Below are 21,209 nucleotides of genomic sequence, written 5' to 3'. Positions count from 1 at the left end.
CCTATGTCAGTTTCTAATGCATACAAGCTGTTCAGTATATTGGTTGCAATCCTCGAACTGCTATTCATGAATTGTTCATTTGGAGCCAATATGACTATTCTGGAGTAAATAATCCACTGTGCTTCTGGACTTGCAATGAAGTCACTATGTCATTAAATTCTGAATTAATGAAAGTGCAAGACGTGAGACTGCCTAATCAGTACTACATCAAGTCTTTAAGAAGTACAGTGGTGCCCTGCATGACGACGAAATCATTTGACGACGACTTTTTTGTGATCGCAAAATGATGGTTCCTCTGGGGTTTTTCCACTTGACGTCGATTAGGTCCCTGCTTCGCGAATCATTTGTTCGCAAACCGATGATTTTTCTGGCTCCACAAAATGGCTTCCCTTCGCAAAATGGCTGGCTTCCCTTTGCAAAATGGCTGTTTTCCAGACAGAAGCTTCGTAAAACAGCGATTTTAAACAGCTGATTGGCGGTTCTCTATGGGCGATCTTCGCTGGTATTTCCCCATTGGAACACATTAACCGGTTTTCATGCATTCCCATGGTTTTTTTTTCGCATGATGACGATTTTGCTGTACAGCAATTTTAACGGAATGGATTATCGTCGTCATGCGGGGCACCACTGTACAACATTTTAAAAAACTTTTATGTATAGTATTTTCCTAACAATCAAAACTGGACTAATTTAGAGCTACGAATGAACAGCTGCTCCCTCGTTCTCCACCATTTTTATTCCATTGTTCCATCATGCCAGGGTTCTGCTTCAGTTGTTATATAGCTAAAAAGGAGATTTCTGGGAAATGTTACCAATGAATTTTGTGAACTGAGAAAAATGTCCCCAACCCAGCCCTGCTATTATTATTATTTTTGCATTTTAGCTTTAAAGAAACCTTTCTGTAGGAGTGTACCAATATTCTACTATAAAGTAAAAATAAATAAGCACATGAATTTTTTAAATGCTATTGAAAACATTTATTGTACCTTTGAAATATCTCCCAAACACAAATTTTTGAGTGCTCAGGAATCTTTATCAGTAGGTTGTGTAAAAAACACAACCTACAAACAGTATTTAACCCCCCACAAAAATACAACAAATGTTACGGTCAGCAAAGGACAGAAGGGACCCCCTCACCATTGCAGGAGTATACCGGATACCTTGCAGTTGTGGCCAGGTATATATTGGAACCACAAAATGAAGCATCCACACCAGAATCAAAGAACATGAAAGACACTGCAGACTAAAACAACTGGAAAAATCAACAGTAGCTGAACATGCCCTAAAACAAGCTGGACATGAAATTCTACTTCAAAATACTGAAATACTTGATAACACCAGCAATCATTACGTTAGACTGCACAGGGAAGTCACTGAAATCCACAAACACCAGCAGAGCTTCAAGAAAAAAGAATGTTTAAAACTCAACAAAGCTTGGCTCCCAGCACTGAAAAACACAGCCTGCAAAAAGTCAACGAACTCTACCCAGCCACAAGGACTGGTGATCACTACACACAAAAGACCAGCTAACGACATCCATCAATCACAGTGACAGATAATCTCTCTCTTCCTTATCACAACAAAAACACACTGATTACCATAATCATCCATCTCTTGAAAAGGACAAAAGCTGATCCAACAGCTATAAATATTCAAATCCCAAACAAACTGCACCAGAGCACAGAGTGCTACTCCTGTCCTCTGAAGATGCCGGCCACAGAGACTGGCGAAACATTAGGAAGAACAACCTTCATAACACGGCCAAAGAGCCCAAAAAACCCACAACAATCATTAGATCCCAGCTGTGAAAACCTTCGCGAATACAATCTTTATCAGCTTGAGATGAAAGAGAAACAGAAAAGTCCAACAACAACAACATCCCCTGAGATGAAACATGTTATCACACTGAACATTTAAGTTTGAAGTCCTGGAATTTTATTTAATTAGAGCTCTTGTGGGTACAACATTTAACCAAGATGATTTTTGAACATTTCTCTCTCCTAACTCAGGTTCTGTGATGCCTAGCTTGCTAAAGAGTCCTCAGGATATACAGTAAAAGCTTCTCTTTTAAGGATATTTTTTATAATCAAGGAATCAAAGTCTTTCAAACAAGTTAAATATATTCAGCTGCAAAAACAAAACAAAACAAACCACTTCAGTTCTTCTCACTATTGGTCATCAGGTCGATACTAAGTTAAGGTGACCCTCTCAGAGTCTCCTAGATACAAAGCACTCACAAGTAGTTTATCAATCCTTGCTTCCAATGGTGCTCTGAAATTGTGCAGCTTGCTCAAAACCGCACAGGTGACAGGGTACATAATCCCATCAGCCACACCACTACATGTGCTCTGGGCTAGCACCTCTACTGAGAAGCACAGCGAGGCATCACCCTCCTAGCCCTGACTCTGCAGCAAGATGCTCCAACCCAAGCTCTCAAGGATATTTTAGTGTCCAATAAATATTACCTAACCCATTTGCCATTAACCACATGGTTATTTCTTTTTTCTCTTTCCTATTAATAAAAGCAATTATTTTTGGTCACTTTTGTGGAATATAATACATTTTATTTGAGCAATGCAAGAAATATATAAAATGTGTTACAATGGTTTTAATTGTTCACTTGATCCTGGAAAGCCAGCATCTGCCTGCAGAAAAGCAACTTTAAATGAAAAGGACACATATGCACCTCAATCCCCATTTCCCCCGGAGGACAAAAATGCTGTTGTCCATTGAGTGTCTCTTTCCTTTTTTTAAAATGCTGGCAAATGCACATTTTGGAAGCAAGACAGTGAATTCCAACAGCATGAGCAATAATCTGGTAAAAGGGTCCAGATATTCAGAACCTCTCAGTCCAGGGAAAGTATGGCAGGAGTCAATTCTTTGAGCCTACAATAGTATCTGAGAAAGATACTTTTTATTAAAGGTTTGCATATAGGGTTTCCGCCATTTGGCCTTCTTAACCTTTCCTGTTGGTAAGCAGCAGAAATAAATGCACTTGTTTCAGTTGTCCCTTTGATATTACTTACTGTCCTGAAACCTTACTTTCTTTGTCTATTTTGAATATTATGGAGCTGTACTAGGAAGAAGGAAGTGTAAGACATTTATACTTCCAGCCCCCGGTGCTCAACTTCCAAAGTCACTTTTCAAGCACAATAGCTTGGAGAGGGGGGTCCATTTTGGAGTTAATAGACAGTTAGTAGAAGGCACAGCAATCCTAGAAAGTTGTATTGCATCTCAAATTGAATGGGAAGAATGCACCTGATTTAGTATATTTTTTTTAGTGTACTGTAAAGTTACCTATAAATGGCTTTGGAATAAACAGAAGGGTATATGAGCATTTTGCCACAGTTGCCAGCAGCTGATCCATGAATGATCCATTTGTGCTGATCTTACATACAGACCGAAACACCACCAGTTTTTCAGACCAATATTTAAATACTAAAGGGATACAAACTAGTAACAATCGACAAATACACTCCTCATCTTTACTATCTAAAAAGTTCAAAAAATAAAATAAGATAGCAGGAGTAATTTTTCAGATTGACCAGGAGCAATATTTCCAACTGAGTGCGACATTCTCAATATTTTTCTGAAGGGCAATATTCAGATATCTCTTACTTATCACTTAACTTTAACTCTCATGCCCATGGTGAAGGCCTACCATTACTCCAACTATCTGCAAACCTGACTGCAACTTTACAACATTCATGGCCAACAGCAGATGGTATTGTCTGCAATGCCATATTTTAACTGATTTTAGGGTCAAATATCCCTAAAGTTGGTTGTTGTAGGTTTTTCGGGCTGTCTGGCCATGTTGTTGAGGTTTTTCTTCCTAACACTGGCATCTTCAGAGGACAGGAGTCAGAATTCTGTCTGTGCTCTGGTGCAGTTTTGTGGGATAGCTGAGTATTTATAGTTGTGGGATCAGCTTTTTGTCCTTTTTTTAAAAAAAACACGTTGATCACCATAATCACCCAATCTCCTGAAAAGGACAAAAAGCTGATCCCACAGCTATAAATACTCAGCTATCCGACAAAACTGCACTAGAGCACAGACAGAGTTCTGACTCCTATCCTCTGAAGATGCCAGCCACAGAGACTGGCGAAATGTTAGGAAGAAAAACCTCAAGAACACGGCCGGACACCCTGAAAAACCTACAACAACCATTAGATCCCGGGCATGAAAGCCTTCAAGAATACATCCCTGAAATTGCTTCACAGATTCCACCAGGGAATACAGTATTGGGAAGTATGAAAAATCTGTTGCAATGCTGTTCAAGCACATTTCTGATGCAGTCTGCACTGTGGATGTATTCTTAAGCCAAACTACCAATGCTTTGATGACTCTGGGAACATTTCAGAGGCAAACCTTGCATATGTGTGATCTTTCTTACAGGCCATAAGGTTTCAAATAAATTGCTCATTAAAATGATCTCAGAAATCTCCTGTTCCAAGGTGATCCGAGTTGTTCATAACTTTCAGGGTACTCATTCACATACAACATTGTGTGTATGTTCATTTCTAGCTGAAACTAGACATGGGATCATTAAGTTTCTTTCTTGTTTTGGCTAGCACCCAGGACTCTCAAAAGTGCCAGGTGCTTACTTTACAAGATTCTGTTTCACTTGTAAAAAAAAAAAGCTAGAAGAATGCCATTAAGTAGTTGTAACAATAAAAGGACAGTTGATTCTTTGTTAAAATGGAGAAAAATATCAGCATATTGCATCTAGTGAGAATCCAGCCCTTACTCCAGATTAAAACACTGCAATTTTAAGAAAATATGTAAATCTAAATGGATACAAGAAATAAAGTGGCTGATATTGGTTATTTCACCCATATCCCAGAAGGGAGCCATCAGGCAGAGAGATCTGCACAGGTAGTCTGTATGTTACTATCTGGTCTCCATTTTATTTCCCCTCTTCTCATGATCATGAAACGAGTGATGGGAAAGAGCTTGCTGGAAAACTGAGAACAGATGCCACAAAATCAGATTGGACAATATTTGGCTTGATGTCTGACCTGGTATAAGGTCCTCCTTAGGAAACAAATCACATGGACAGGTTTGATGTGGGTACTTCCCACTGCAATATTATTTAACCCATGTGTTCTACTTATTTGAAATATCACAGTACACCATTCAAATCCCTGGTACCAACCCTATAGCAGTGGCTTCTATACTGCTGCTACCGACACACAGATCAAGTCTAACCATCTGGAGCTCCTGAGAAGAATCCATGAGACAAAGTGGTCTGCAATGCTCACAAGTAAAGTTCTGAGAGTGAAAACGCACAGTGCACGTGCACACATCACAGAGATAGAGATGGACGAACAGCCTTGCCTCAAAATCTAGTGGCTTGGCAACAGCAACATCTATGAACAGTTGATTTAAAGTCACTTTTTTATTACAATTCTCAATTGTTTCTCATCTCTGGAATAGTTAAAAAAATAACCACTACTGTCAGATCTATGTCCACATTAGCAGAAGAAATTTATTTTCATGCTTTTCTAGTTTTTTTTTTTTCCAAAACTGTACCAACGCTCCCATATAATTTTGAACACGGACTCCAAAGAATGACAGGTGTTTGATGTAGAGATAGACAAATCTGGATCTGGACATTCCTTGCATGACAGAATGCCTGGGAATCTCATGTTCTGTGACCTAGCATTGTCCTGAAAACATCTGCCAAATTTCAATGGACAAAGGAGCTGAAGAATAAAACTCACACTAAAATTCATATCCTGTTAAATCTTGAAAATGCAAGCAGCTGAGGTCTCCTTTGTATGTGTTTTATTCAATACTTTCTTCAGGGAATGCATGTATCAGAAGAAGCAAAGCAGATTCAAATTATTTATTGGCTGAAATCATGTTGCTTAGAGTAGTAAGTCACAACTAGGATAGGCACGTTTGAATGAACAGAATTTATAGAGGACTTGATTCACCAAAATCCCAATTGGTTCTACAGGCCTAGTTTAGTTGTGACTCACTATGCTAGGCAACTGGATTTCACACTTAAAATATTCCACGATCCTTCAGCTTCTTCTTGCTAAAGAACGGCTCCTACTTTATTAACCGCTCCTACTTTATTAACCTCCAGTTCAATTGTTCGTAGCAACCTGGGAGTGCAAAAGTTTGTTCAAGATGATACTGAATGCTCATTTGGTCATGCAGCTGCTGGAATTCCCCGGACAACCCCTGTCTCTCTGCTTCCTATCAGAGAAAGTAAGAACAGTGTGAAGCAGTTCTGGAGGAGTTTTGTGGTCTGATCACAATGAAACGTGGAAGAGAATATGCTTTTAACCCTAAAACGAAGCAAACCTAACAAACATGAGAGTTCCAAATAGCCACTTGTCAGCAATGTAAATCCCACATCTGCAGGTGTCATTGCTAATAAACCAGTGATGGTGTTCAAATCTGTACCAGCTGTTCCTCTGCTGAGTAGCGACTGGTATTTGCCACTTTATATAATATACTTGTTGCTTCACTGCTGGTGTAAATATCAGGACACCAACATTAGGAGATGCAGCTGGCCAGTTTAAGGTGGGGTGTGATTTAAGGTTAAGTGATTTCAGTGACTGCCTGCTTCACTAAATGTTCTGCAATCACAATTCACTTTTTCTTCATCTGAGCCCTGATGAGAATGAAATCTGGAGGAGGACATGTACTATTCCTAAAATAATGCTGAAATTGCCTGCAGATAAATTGGAAAAACAGCTGTGACCTAATGAGCCAATATAATTCACAAATACATAGAGGATTTTATGTTTGGTTTCCCAAAGCTGGTGTTCAATTTCCCACTCTTCAGAGTGGTTCAATGCTGGCAGGTACAGCAGTACAACTAAAAATAACAAGCAGGTTGCAAAATGCCTTTTCTGATACAACCAATGTTGATAATGGCAACCAAAAGGGCCAAGAGCTCTGTGGCCTATTATTTCCTTGGACCAAACTGAGCAAAATAAACAAGTGTGGGGGTCTGTAGGTGTGAAAAAAATGGAAGGCTGGGGGGCAAAAAAGCCACATGTTTCTGATGGGCATGTGGTTTCTTCCCTTCAGGGGGAAGCATCTTCATGACTGGTAAGGGCACCACGACTTAGGGGGAGAACTGAGCCATAAACACCCACTTCCTTCTAGCTGAAAGGAGCCCGAGGCTTGCCTTTCCCCTTCCTCATAACATTGGCTAGATTATCATAGAACTTAATCTGAAAAAATATACTGAACTTTGGTTATTTTTATTAACAGTTTTCTGTAACTTTCCAGCAAGATGATGGCTTCATACAATGTAAACTGTAGTGACTATTCATCCACACATTTCCAAGCTTTTCAACACATCCACCAGCATAGAATACTATGCGTATTTATGTGGGGAAGTTAAAAAGGAAAAGCAGAGGGAAAACCTACCTGTTTAATCCACTGGTTCTTACAAACAGGAAATTCTCATTTCCTGCCTCTCTTCTCTGCCTCACTTATGACTTACTAGGGAGGTGGGTAGTCTCAGAAGCTAACAGAATCAGGTGTTTATATTTGAAGAATGACTTTCAAAAATTTAAGTACAAAAAGCACGTTTTTGGCTGAATAGCACCTTATTTTATGGAAATGTTTAGGAAAGCATAACATACTGGTTTAAGGTACAAAGTTTAACTGTTCTTGGTGGATTTCATCCCACAGTATTATGTAGCACTTGTAAATAAACATCAATAAAATCCAGAGGGGAAAAATATGTATGTATTTTGGGTATGGCATAATGCAAACCTTCTGGAATACATACAGAAATATGCACATACTGTTTCGAATTCCTTTTATAGTCAAGCTGGCCATCTACATTTATAGAGGAATTTCGAAAACTGATGTGTATCTGGATATGGTTGGGCAAATGTAGGAAGGAGCAAACGTCTGGGCAAATGAGTCTAATTTAAAGGAAAGTGAGTCTGATTTAAATTTCATTGTATGCTATGATGGTGTGCATGATAAATCTCTGAAGAGTTTGACTTGTGTCTAAAAAAGGTGATGTACCTTGAACTGACTGGAAGTTATGGGCTATGGAAATCTAGCACTGAAATGAATGGGGGAGTCCCGCATAATATAGCTCCTAGACATGGGACAAATTGCCTGGTTGAGAGAGATATCCTTTGGGAACAATTTGGGAATTAATTTAAGTAATTCTGGAATCATAGGTTATTATGGTTACCAGTTCCAAACCAATCCAGCAAACATATCTTCCAATTACAGCCTCAAGGGATGCTCACTGATAGCAGGCTTTTGCATATTTTGCCCAGGCACATCCAGATGTTGAGCACACGTCTGTCTGGCTTTGCACTTAACATATGCATTGTTACTGCAGTAAGCAAAGCTGGATAATTCTCCTGGCCAGAAACATCTTCTAGGAACTATAAATAACAAATACCAAGCCTCTATTCAGCACATGAAAGCTCAGAGGTACTCACCCTGCAAATTGGGCATTGCCAGTGACTACTGCTGTCTCTAAGCCTGAACTCATCAGATAAACACTTGGAATGATATACACGAAAACACAGGTCACATATCAACACCTCTCCAGGCAAATGGCATTCAAAACAATACCAGTCATGAGTTTCTGTTTCCCAGTCCTACAAAAAATACAAAATAATTTGATAGAACATTCTGTCAATATCTGTAACAGCCATGAACAAAGTACATTTCTTGCAGTCTAACAACAGATAGGCATGATCAATATTTTTAAAGTACTGTACCTCCTTTTCAGATTCTTCAGTTGCTGGTTTGGTTTGGTTTTGTTGGAGAAAAAATAAACCCCAAACCCTATAAACATCAAAAGTTGTATAACTGAAGATGCTACACTTTTAATTTCTAAATAATGCTAGACTTTAAACCTTATGAGAGTGGCTATTTAGAAAATAAACACAACACGTAATTCATGCCTCCACCTATACAGAGAAAGTACCCTAATAATAGAAGAACTCATACTTGTCTTGCATTTTACAAGTTTTTATTAACTCTGCTGTTAAAAAAAACAAACCCTGATTTTTCTTTTCTTGACTGAAGGCTATGAGACTGAAGGCCCTCCTTGTACTAGGCCACCAAACTATAATGTCTCACCAGCTACTCTTCTATTAATAGTCTTGGCTAACATTTTCTGGTGAAAGCGTGGAATGAAATCTTCCTCCAGCTCTTTCGCTGCCTCTAGGATGTAAGGCACTACTTGCAAGAAATATTCAGAAACTGCTTTAGGGAGTAGCTTCCATTCTCTCTGCATTCATCCTTCAAAAGAAAAGGAGGAGATGCCACTGCTACTCCACAACAATCCATCATGAGCAGCTGGTACGTTCGTTGTTGTTGTTGTTGTTGAAAGCATCAATTTATTTTACAACTAGCCTTTCCTGACCAGGCATAAGAAACAGTGGCATAAAATAGTGGAGCTGCTAAAAGACTAAGCTGGTTTGGGAACAATAACTGGGCATTTTCCTATTCTTAGTCCTTCCCCCCACTTCCCATGGGTTCAGGAAAAGTGATGAACAGGTGTCTCCTATGAGGCTGTGCTGTATAGAGGTGGAGGAATTTCACCCAGAACTTCCATTTAAATAAGAATGAATCTTTAAAAGCTTGGTGTCGGGCCAGAATGTTAACTATATAAATAAATAACAAATTTCTGTGATTTGGACTACAGCTCCTAAAATACTCAGCCAGAAGTGTCAATATTTATTGTTGTTGTTATGTATCATCAAGTTGTCTCCAATTCAGATACCAGTAGAGGGATATAAAGTATTTTTTCCTCGCAAGTGAGAATGAGAAAAACAAAAATCTCAACCCCAACGCCTAGAGTTTTGTCATATGTTGGCACGTTGTAGTGAAAAAACTGCAGATGTTTTTCCTGAAAACATTTTCTATATTTAAAAAAAAAACACAACAGCCTTGTACTTTATGCAAAATGGGGGGGGGAGGGTGTGTACAAGTTACTGGTGATGAGGGGGGAAAAAGGCCCTTTGGTCTCATACAGAAGCAAAAATCCTGCAGCAGTTGCCAATTTTTTTCCCTGACAGGCTGTTTCAAAGTGTTTCCCAGTTTTTTTAAAATATATTTTTAGGCTGGCATCCTTGCTGGCTGCAGAATTCTAGGAGCTGGAATTAAAAAACAACAACACACAAATATTTCCCAACTCAGACTATCTGTAACTGTCAATCTTGGGAATCTTTACCTGAAGGTTTGCATTATCAGGGCTTCCTCACCTATCCCATACTTTGAGAGTCACCTATTATTTTGCAGTTTGCTTTTGCTCTGATTGGGTTCAATTTTATTTCTTGTTTCTTCACACAAAAATTGTCAAACTATGTTACAGGCATCCAGGAAAAAAACAGAAAGACTGTGAGGGCTACCCCACTCGGTCAAAGCAAAGCTTTCTGAAGATTAATGGATGCAGAGCAAAGATTCATAAATAAGGCAAGGATGACAAATGTATAGGAACTTACAAACAGAGCAGAACAAAATGCAAACACTTCGCCCACTTTCAAAATTTAGAATATGGAAGAGTTATGTGGTCCCATGGTTGTTGTTTGTGTTACGACTTAAATGAATGCAACACTGGAACTTTTTACCTAATTCTATTCTTGGTTAGGTCTGCAAGCCTCCCAATGTCTACAACTATGGAAATGAAGCCCCAAACTTTTTGAGTACCACAAAATAAATAACTGCCTATTTCCATCTGACTTTTATTCTCCAATTTTGCTTAGAATGGGCACAAAAGGAAGGATACTTTAAATCCAATTGATTGCAATGAGACAGAATGAAGTAATCAATGGGTGATATGCCTTCCAACAGTCTTCAGCTTTAAATACCAATGGGAACATTATTTTACAAGTTTTAAAAACATATACAATCTGAGATCAAGTTGAATTCCTTGCTGTGTTTTTGATGTCCCACCGAAATAAACTGTTTAAGCTTGATTGTGTCAATTCCAAGCAAAGCTATGTCTTCATGCTACCCAAAACAAAACAATAAATGTTCTATAATGGCATTTTCTATGTCCCTGTCAAAGCCAGTTCAGTTAGTGAAGCAATATGAACAGTTTCTTGAGAAGACAAAATTATTAGGACTGACAATGAAGTAGTCCAAGGACCGAATAAACCCTAGGAAAGAAACACCAAAGTCCAGTGTTGTCAGGGAAAACCCTCCTCCCCACATTAAGGATACTGAAAGTCACTGATGTGTCTTGGAGAAAAGCACCCCATTTTCATAAACTTGATATTTTCATGAAGGTTTTAAAAAAAATTGCTCAAGTTTTTTCTTGCTACCTTAGTACAGTATATAAACAAAAGAGAGCTTATATCTGAAACACATCTGCTACCTTCAGTACCATTAAAAAATGACAGCGGGCTTATTTTTCCTCCTGCATCAGGTGCTGTTTCCCACTTCTGTTGCCCCTACATTCCCAACTACACTGAAAAAAAAATTCAGAGGTGCACTTCTCAGGTAATATACTACCTCGAATAATAATGATGTTTTGAACTCATTCTGGTTCCTAACATTACAAGAAAAATAACTTCAGAATCAGTGACAGGCTTCTTTATATTACAAATTGAGAGCATTTTCATTCCCATAAAACTTTTTGCTCTCTGAAGGAAATCATCATGAAATTGGTCATTCCTCTACACATAAAATAAAAATTTTATACACTATATTAAATGAAAGATAAGTTGCTTGTGATTCCTTTAAGTGAATATTAAGAATTTCCCATTAGCCTCTGACCCAGACAGATGACCCAGCTACGTCTTTAATGAAATCTGGTCCAAATTAAATGTTGAAACCCTCAGCACCTTCCCCACATATTATATATTGGTTTCAGATGGGAAATAGAGAGGTTACCAACCTGTAACCATGGTTCTTCTAGTGGTCCTCTGTGAATCCACACAATTGGATTGTTCACAATGCGGCTATTGTTCTACACCTGCGCTGAACCTCGCGAAAGTTTCTAGAGCTTAAAGACACATGACTAGTGGGATATTCCCCCATGGAGCTCATGCTCCACCCACCACTGATCCCCTAAGTTCCTGAAAAAAGTCCGCCGCTGTCAAATAACTATATAAAAGTACAACGTGACGGACAGAGGGCAGGACAGGCGGGATGTGTGGATTCACAGAGAACCACTGGAAGAATTATGGTTACAGGTAGGTAACCTCTTCTTCTTCGTGGCCTCTGTGAATGCACACAATTGGGTGATCGCTGATTTACTGGATGGTGGGACATCATGGTAGAAAGGATGACAAAACAGCTCTTCCAAACAGCATCATTCTGTTCCCTGACATTGAGACGGTAGTGCCTGACAAAGGTCGATGGAATAGACCATGTCGCTGCATGGCAGATGTGAGAGAGTTCAATCCCATGCTGGAAGGCAGTAGATGTTGACAGCGCTCTGGTAGAATGGGCCATAAAATGTTCAGGAGTTGTTTTGCCAGTTAACTCATACACCAATGAGATAGTTTGGACAATCCATCTAGAAATAGATTGCGGCGAAGCTGGAGCCCCTTTATGAGGACTGTGAACACATAGACAGAGTCTCTGTGATTTTCTGAATGATTTGGTCCTGTCAATGTAAAAGGCGAGGAAGCGTCTTATGTCAAGTGTATGAAGCATGCGCTTGAGAGGTGTTGACGGAGATGGAAATAGGGTAGGTAGAATCAGTAGTTGATTGAGGTGAAATTCAGATACAACGGTAGGTAAGGAGGACACATCAAAATAAAGAGTTACCTTATCCGGATGGAACTGTAGGAAGGGTGGATTGGATCGGAGGGCTGCACATTCGCTAGCCTGCTTAGCAGATGTTACTGCCACAAGGAAAGATGTTTTGAAGGAAAGTAGTTTAAGAGCACAGGTATCTCTGGGTTCAAAGGGTGGTCAAGCAAGTGCACTGAGGACAAGTTGTAAAGACCAATGAGAGATAGGATGTTGACGTGGGGCGCAAATATTGTTGAGTCCCTTGAGAAATTTTTTCACAGTTGGATGAGAAAAAAGAAGGAGTTGCTGGGCTAGAAACGGGCATGGGGGGATTTTGCTGATAGGGTTGAGGGTTGGAGATTGTGCAGACTCCATAGCAACTAGAGGTGGGTTCAGAGATTTCTCCCAGAGGTAAGATCTCAGTCTCTCTAAATGCAGTTTATAGAGGTTTAGTTAGCCTTCTCTACTTGGAGCAGGAGTGTGTTGGATTTTGTTCTCCAAGACAGAAAAGGCAATGGTCGTGGCCATCGGTGAGTGGAATTTTATTTGCGCACAGAACGCACCGTTTGAAAGGCCTGGAGGGGGCATAAAACAGCAGGGCGGAAACGGTCGTGGGGGGGACGGGATCGACAAATGCAGACAGAGAAAAAACCCTGGAATAAACTCACACGAGAAACGTCCAATAAAGAAAGATGATTGAAAAGGAATCTGAAGAAAATAAACAATGATTCGATAAAAAGCATTAATTCAATAAATCGATCTAGTTCTCTGAAACAGGTCTAGCCAACACGGCGGAAATAAGGAACTGAGGGGATCAGTCGTGGGCAGAACATGTGCTCCATGGGGGAGGATGTCCCATTAATTACGTGTCTTTAAGCTCTACAAACATCACGAGAGGTTCAGCGCAGGCGCAGAACAACCCAATCGTGTGCATTCAGAGGCCACGAAGAAGAACTGTACTTTATTGCTAGATTAATGCAGTATCAGTTGTATAACTGCCTTAAGTGTAGAGGCCATAGTTCATCACAGTCCACAACAGTTGTGCTGTGTTCTTGGATGATGCTGAGTGCCACATCACTTCCATAACAAGATCACAGCAGAAAGTGAGAGCCTAACAAAACCCCACAGTTTTGTTTGGAGACTGGAAAAATGTTCCTATTTTTAATTTAAACAGAAGACTTGCTTTGTTGTTATACGGCAGCCAAACCCTTGCAAGTACCTTTGGGATATGTGGAGCCCTCATTTATGTGATAGTCTAGTAAAAGGTATGTGAACAATTATCACTTCCATATATAGGGTTAATGGGATCTGCACAAAAAAGTGATATGCTGACTGTCTAAACTGCAGGGGCCATAGAAACAACTTTCACACGAAATTGGCATTCACACAAACAATGCCTCTGCATGGGAGCTAACACTAAGAGCAGACTATAGCTTAGCATTTTGTTTTATTTGCATTCAAAAACGTTAATATATTTTAAACTCTATCCATACTCACTCTATGTATAATAATAAAACAAAAAGATGTTATAGTCAACACTTGCACTATTAAATAAAAGTGTTATCCTTTACTTTGTTTCCTTCTTTCAGTTTTCCTACTAGAATTACAATGATATAAGAGACCTATATACTGTATACAGAGTTTTCAAGGCACGTATTAAACACATACTATTTTTAATTTGATATATTGGGTGAAATCCTTTTGGAGCAAAGCAGACGGAACTGGCACATCCAACAGCTGTCATCTGGATCAGCGTTGGAGCTGGTATAGACCCAATGAGATACTAGAGTTCTAAAAGCTGGCTCAGAAGAAGGCTATAGCTGAAATGCATCGAGCCTGAGCTTTCTAGATAAGAATAAAATCTGCATTGTCAATATTTTTATACATCTTAAGACTCAGTCTCCCATTTGTACTTTCGAAATCCTTTTGCACAGGATATTGGAAGCAAATAGCTGAAAGTTTTTTAAAATCTCCATAGATATTATCTGTCGCATACTAAGTTGCATGCAACAGATAACGTCTATGGAGATTTCTTAATTTACAGTCATTTGCCTCTCAAAGTTACATTTGAGCTATTATTTATAATATATTATTGTAATGTTACATTTAATTAACTTCTCACATTGCACCTTTCCCTCATTGTTTTATAACTTTGCTTAGCGTTTGCCAGTAGAAAAGACTGAGTTAAACAAGAAAATGAAACATTCACTGGGCAGTCTTCTTGTATAAGTCTTGTAGAAATGAAAGGGAAAGGCACAAGAACGCCACCAGGCCTTGTTCAATTCCCATTAATTTTACTGGGGCCCATGAAGAATTATGACTGGGTGAACTATGTCTGTCTTCAAACTGATGCTAATAACTAACCAATCAACATAATGAATGAATCTATCAATCTACCAAAGAGGTAAAATGCTATTTTTAAAATAACTAATATGATTCAAATCTCATATAATACAAGTAACTGACTAGATTACAGGCAATTTTATATCTCATAAGAGATCTTTCACACTGCATGCTAGCAAAGTGTATCTAAGGGTCTGACTAGAAAAGATGCTCACCTTGCAATTAGAAGGTGACGGTACATTTGTCCTCTATCAACAGCATTTTCTCAGAGGCAAGTGCCTGAGCAATGAGAATTGCAAATTAAGCCTGTGCTAACTTCCCACTGGCCAACTGAGAAACAAAGCAAACTATTCGCAGAATGCAGAAGTTTTTGCTAAGACATACAGATGCCTTTTAACAATTAAGAGCTCCCCATTCTAAGGCAGTTTATGACTGGAATTAGAAGTCTGTCCCAGTAGGTTTTGGTGTGAGGTGCTCCCCCCTTGGTCCACAAGCCACTCTTACTCATTTCTGGATGTGAGATAAGCAGTCAATATATTTTGACCCTGCTAACTCTGGTATGTGCTGGCATTGAATACAAAGCCTTCTGCTCAGCTGGCTGACGCACTAGGGTTGAACTGTGTTTGAAACCATCCCTCATCTGTACAAATTAAGTTTACCAGCTTGCGTTTCAGGCTGGAGGTACCCACCATCAAATGTCAGAAGAGTATTTTAATGTAAGTCTCAACGGGGGCTTCTGAAAACAATTATTTCACAAGTTTGCTCTTCACAAAAGCACTGTTACGTCAACGACAACACATGCAGTGAGAAAAGGCACATAAAAATATTTTGATTACCAAGTCTGAAATCTTTCTTATGGAGATGTGTAAATAAGAAAGATATGAATGAGGGACACATTCACAACAGCTAAAAAAATTACTGGAAGATCCTGATCATGCTGAAAAAGTAGATATAGTATAGCATCTGTGTGAATGTCTCTGTGTATGGGACGGGGATTAATTTTTTTGGACCACAACTCCCAATACATTATATATATCATAGCCAAAGGGTAACATTTTAAAGATCTAGATTAACATGCAGAAGGAAAATGTATAGCAGAGAAGCAGGCTCTGTGTTTCTAATATAAAATTCCACTTAAAAAGAATCAATATAGCAAAGTACAGTATTATCAGGCCAGTTTACAATCTGAGCCTAAGGTAGAAAAATTTGTAGAAGAGACATAACATGGATATCTGCCACATAATATTCTTGTATAAGACAGGAGGTATTTATAGAACTTTAACATCTGGCTGTCAGTTTTGGGATAATGGCAAATAAATAAAAAGTTGCCAAGATGTAGAAAATAAAAGCACATCTTCTTCTGCACTTGCAAAGTTCGCCACCAGATGTCATCATCTGCTCCCAAAATAACTGATAAAAAGGAAACCATCTCAACTTTACATCTTGTGGCAAAACATGTGAGTAACCACTTCTAGCTCTCCAGGAAGAGGAAGGGAGGAAAAAAAATTTAAAAAAATGTTAGCCACAGAGCCGTATTGTGCAGGCTGATTTCAGGACTGCATAGAACATGAATGATTAGCGTTTTTAACAAAGCAACTTGAAAACTGAAGAAATTAATTATCTAATCTATCCTACAGCACAGGAGAAATAAAGAATATAACAGAAATTTCAAGACTACATAGTGCAAAATTTGTTCACCTTGATTTTTGCTGTTGTCCTGGAGAAAGGCTGCATACTGTAGGCCTTTCAAAATAAAACAAAAACAAAAAAACAACAACACATGGTCTCTGTACCGGAACCCATCTAAGGTACATGAATTAAAACATGGAGATGGGGGAAAGCATATGGTTACAGGCATCATTCTGATTGCACATATTTTTCTTAAACAAGTTCTATGGAGTGCTTTAGCTAGATTCATTTCAACTTCTTTTGTGCTCCTGAAACCTTTCCAAGCAGTTAAATTCATTAGGAAGATACACACATGAAACAGAAAAGAACCAGAATGATCCTGTATCTGATACTTCTGAGCATAACGGGGGATTAACATGCACAACTGATTGATCCTAGACAAAACATACACTTGTATCACATGATCCTATAATAGTCTCAACCCTTTTGAAAAGCAGTGAACACTTGAATATACACTCTCAAGTACCTACTCATCCCTGCATTTTGCAAATGTTTTTAGCTGGCTGTTTATTAAAAGGGGGATAATTAATTAAAAGGGGGATAATAATATCTAAGAAGGGATTAATCTTTTAAAAATTGGAAAAATCTGCTGCAAATCCGTAAAAGAAGGGTGGTGGTTGTTTTATTGAGATGCAGAAATAATGTTTATGGGGTCAGTGTACTAGTAGACAAAGGGAACCACCACTGGATAGTTAGGTACCAGTAATTGTGTTGACAGGGTAGGGACAGATCTCATCGAAAGATAAGCGGGGAGATATTAATACAAAATTATACACTGCAAACATAAAAGGGCCATTGATTATGCAGGTGCTGTCCTAGCAGCTCTAAGACTACAACTGTGACACTGACCTGCTTTAAAACTGGTATACCATACAGTACTTGTGGGTTTTCTTTCAAAGATCAAAATCCTACTACAGTACATACTTACACCAGCACAACTACATCAGCCTAGGTTTCAGCAGCAGCGTGCTGCAACTTAAGAAAGCAACGTAGGCATTTCTTACTGAATTGTTCAGTAAGAAATAACCATGTCAACTTCTTAATGTGCAGCAACTTACAACAGAAAGTTATGCCAACACAGTTCTGCCAAGAGGCGTAACTAACAGGATTCTGGCCTAGTATTACAAACATGACAGAATAGGCTTACAGATGTTGTGAACACAACTTGCCCTCAAGCTTGGCAGGTGTCTGACAAACACATTTGTGCAGTCTCAGACAAACAGCAAAAGAAAGCGGTAGAGCTGAGAGGCTGCATACACGGCATAACGATCACAAGAAGTACGAGCTTTTAATACAGGGATGGCTAATTTCCAATCTAAAAGAAGGTGCATGGCATATCCATACTTATTATGAAGACATCAAGTATTTCTCGGAGGTTTATGGCAGCAATAGCTTCTCAGCAGGGCACACCCTCCTTATCTGCTTTGTTTTAAGGAAGAAAATCATAATTTTAATATGGTTTTACCTCTTGCACCTGTCTATTTTTGTTGTGGTGGTGCTAAATATTTGTGATGTGTTGACAGCAGGGAGCTTTGGAGGGTCTGTAAAAACAGCCACAGGAACTGCATGAAATTCAGAGCCCCCACCACGCCCGATCCTGTTGTGCAGAATAACTGGAAGTTAGGGTCATGTTCCATTTTAAAATATTTATTTTATATGTTATTTATTTCTTAACTTCATTATATTTGCTGCTGAAAACTAGGCTGGTGCAGTTGTGCTGGTATAAGTATGTACAGTGGTGCCTCGCTTAACGATGACCTCGTTAAATGACCAATCCGCTTGACAATGAGGTTTTTGTGATCGCAAAACAATGTTTTAATGGGCAAAATTCACTTCCCGATGATCGGTTCCCTGCTTCGGGAAACGATTCTTCGCATTACGACGATCAAAACAGCTGATCGTCGGGTTTCAAAATGGCCACCCACTGAGTAAAATGGCTCCCCGCTGTGCTTTAGGACAGATTTTTTGCTGCACAGACATCGGAAAATGGCTGCTCTATGGAGGATCTTCGCTGGATCCTGAGGTATTTAGCCCACTGGAACGCATTGAGTGGTTTTCAATGCATTTCAATGGGTTTTTTTATTTCACTTGATGAGGATTTCACTCTACAGCAATTTCGCTGGAACGGATTATCCTCATCAAGGGAGGCACCACTGTAGTTGGATTCTGACTGTTCTAAGAAAACCCACAAGTACTGTGTGGTGAACCAGCTTTAAAACAGGTACTCATGCACAGCTGGTTAGTGGTCAGTATGTTTAAGACCAAGTAAACCATTATATTTTAGTAAATACAGTCCATATGCACCCAAACAATATCCTTAATCTTAACGAGCCAAAGGCATTTCTGCTGAAATAACAAAAAGAATGAACTGGTAATGTCTCAACACAATAAATATGAAGCTTGGGAAATATAAATTCCAAACTATATGATGCTCTATAAATTGTAGAGTCAAGAGTCTGCATTAATCTTTTTCTTTAAGAATGCAATTCTCTCCCTCTTTTTTTGAAACGGGCTGACAGAAACTGAAAAATTAAAACAGAGAATGTGTAAGGCAACTTTTTTTTGTTAAACAAAGTTTAAAAGTTTTGTTAAATTAAAACCAACAAATCAGCTTCATTAATTGCAGAAGATATACATAGCCTGTCCATCTACAAGACCTTTAATGCCAGCAGTTTCCTCACTACATCTGCATGAGGTGAGAAAAGCACAATGCAGTAGTAATAGACACATCGTAAGTTCAAATGTAGTCTATGGACATAGGGGAACAGAAAGCATCTCACTATCCTTACACTGATATATACAGTACTGTACTGAATTATGAAGAAATGTGTATACATTTTCCAGTTCTGTGCAAGCACAGAAGAGTCACAGATGATACTGGATGAAAAATTCAGTCAATTTATGTCAATTCACTTTTTTAAAAGCCGTGTTTTTAGCCCTTATGGCTGGGAATAAAGGCAAAGTATAATGAAATTTCTAAAGGCAGAAGATGGTGGTAGGATTTCAAAGGGTGACGAGGGAGGTTTTTAATGCCATATAAAAGCTCCAGCATACCATTTATAACATTTAAGAAAATATATGGACATTTTCTTGCTTTATATACCAACCTGAATGAATGAAGAATTTTGGCTACCTTGGCATAAAAATCCAATTTAGTCACACAACTGATACTTATGGGCTTTATGTATGACAATGAATATCATACACATTACTACTAGGTCTAAGAACTTCAGCACTAGAAAGTGCTTCAGTTATTTCACATTGTGTGAATAACATTCCTGTTTACTCTTCTCTGGCTTCTATATTATGAAAGCAACACTTGAAAAGAAAACTTACGTCCCTTCTTAACTCAGTTTATATGACACCAAAACTGAAATAAACCAAAATGATCTGGAAATATACAGATCTATTCTGAATTGCTGTTTACCTCTGAATTACCTTTTCTTTTATCTTTTTGAACACACAGTGTCTTACTCTGTCTAGGTTATGGTATATTTTTAAGGCACAGAGCCAGCCACATTGGTGTGAATACAATTCTTAAAAGTTAAAAATTTTGATCTTCTGCATACTTATCCAATGGTAAGCATACAAAGGATTATACCCTCCGGTAATTATGATTGCACAAGTCTACAGATATCCAGCTTTCCTATATGGAACTTCCTTTAAAATAGCTTTGTTCAAGACTGCAGGCAGATCTATTTCTGAATGCAGAGTTGCATCTAAAAAACCTAACTTCTCAAATGCACCCTTTATCAGTGTAAGAATAGGTTGCTTACCTGTAACTGTGGTTCTTCATGCAACCATCTGTGATCTCACAAATGTAAGAACATCTGCAGAGCAAATTCAGAACTCTCTACAAAACTAAAATACTTTTTTTGGCACAGTACCCATCTCATACAATCAAATGCCTTTAACGCATCTCCCTTTATATCCGTGGTAGCACCATATTAGTAATAACAAAGGCTTCCAGTGGACAAAATAAAACTGAGAAAACAGGGGAAGATGTGCTAAGAACACATTGATTATGGAGGGTGGGGCACATGAAAAAACTGTTGATTAGCTAGAAAGTTCCAAACTTGTTCTGTACTGGCACAGGAAAACATGTGAATCACAGAGACAATAAAGAAGAATTTTATCTTGCTGATGATCCAACGATCTGGTATTCTGATTAAGACTGCACAAATATGGAGAATTAACTCAATTTGAAATGAACTTTTTTGTAAAAGCTTCAGGTAGTCAGTCTTTGTTATTAGAACTGATTCATAGTAATTTTTAAGTTTCACGATAAGTTGAATGCAACAACTCACAATTAAATCAAACAAAAAGCATAAGTCTTATACGACCAAATGCTGCCAATATGATTGGGAAATCTTAAGGCCACCCTTTGTGGCTCTTTTTGAACCAACCTGGGGACATGTAAAGAGTATGGATATCAGTCACCCAGGCAAGAAACCCTATGATCTGCTCATTGTCAATTTTTC

General features: G+C 38.6%; 1 protein-coding gene across 24 annotated transcripts in view; it reads right to left on the bottom strand.

Moving 5' to 3' along the window:
• Nucleotides 1-21,209, bottom strand: part of ZMYND11 (zinc finger MYND-type containing 11) — a 99,197-nt gene that overhangs the window by 22,469 nt on the left and 55,519 nt on the right. For 8 of the 24 annotated variants that reach the window (XM_020779699.3, XM_020779692.3, XM_073002904.2 and 5 more), the window contains 2 exons: nucleotides 16,738-16,782; nucleotides 8,439-8,600 (listed from right to left, as the gene is read on the bottom strand). The exons of 5 other annotated variants lie outside the window; for them this stretch is intronic. In XM_020779699.3, coding sequence (XP_020635358.1) covers nucleotides 8,439-8,600; nucleotides 16,738-16,782 — 207 coding nt within the window. Of the gene's footprint in view, nucleotides 1-8,438; nucleotides 8,601-8,723; nucleotides 8,786-16,737; nucleotides 16,783-21,209 lie in introns of those variants that run through there. 11 more of the 24 variants (XM_020779701.3, XM_020779702.3, XM_078378526.1 and 8 more) reach the window with 3 other exon arrangements.

Source organism: Pogona vitticeps, chromosome 6, assembly GCF_051106095.1.
Source record: "Pogona vitticeps strain Pit_001003342236 chromosome 6, PviZW2.1, whole genome shotgun sequence".
NCBI classification, from domain to species: domain Eukaryota; kingdom Metazoa; phylum Chordata; class Lepidosauria; order Squamata; family Agamidae; genus Pogona; species Pogona vitticeps.
Note: the sequence above shows the minus strand (reverse complement) of the source record. Positions and strands in the feature narration are given on the sequence as shown.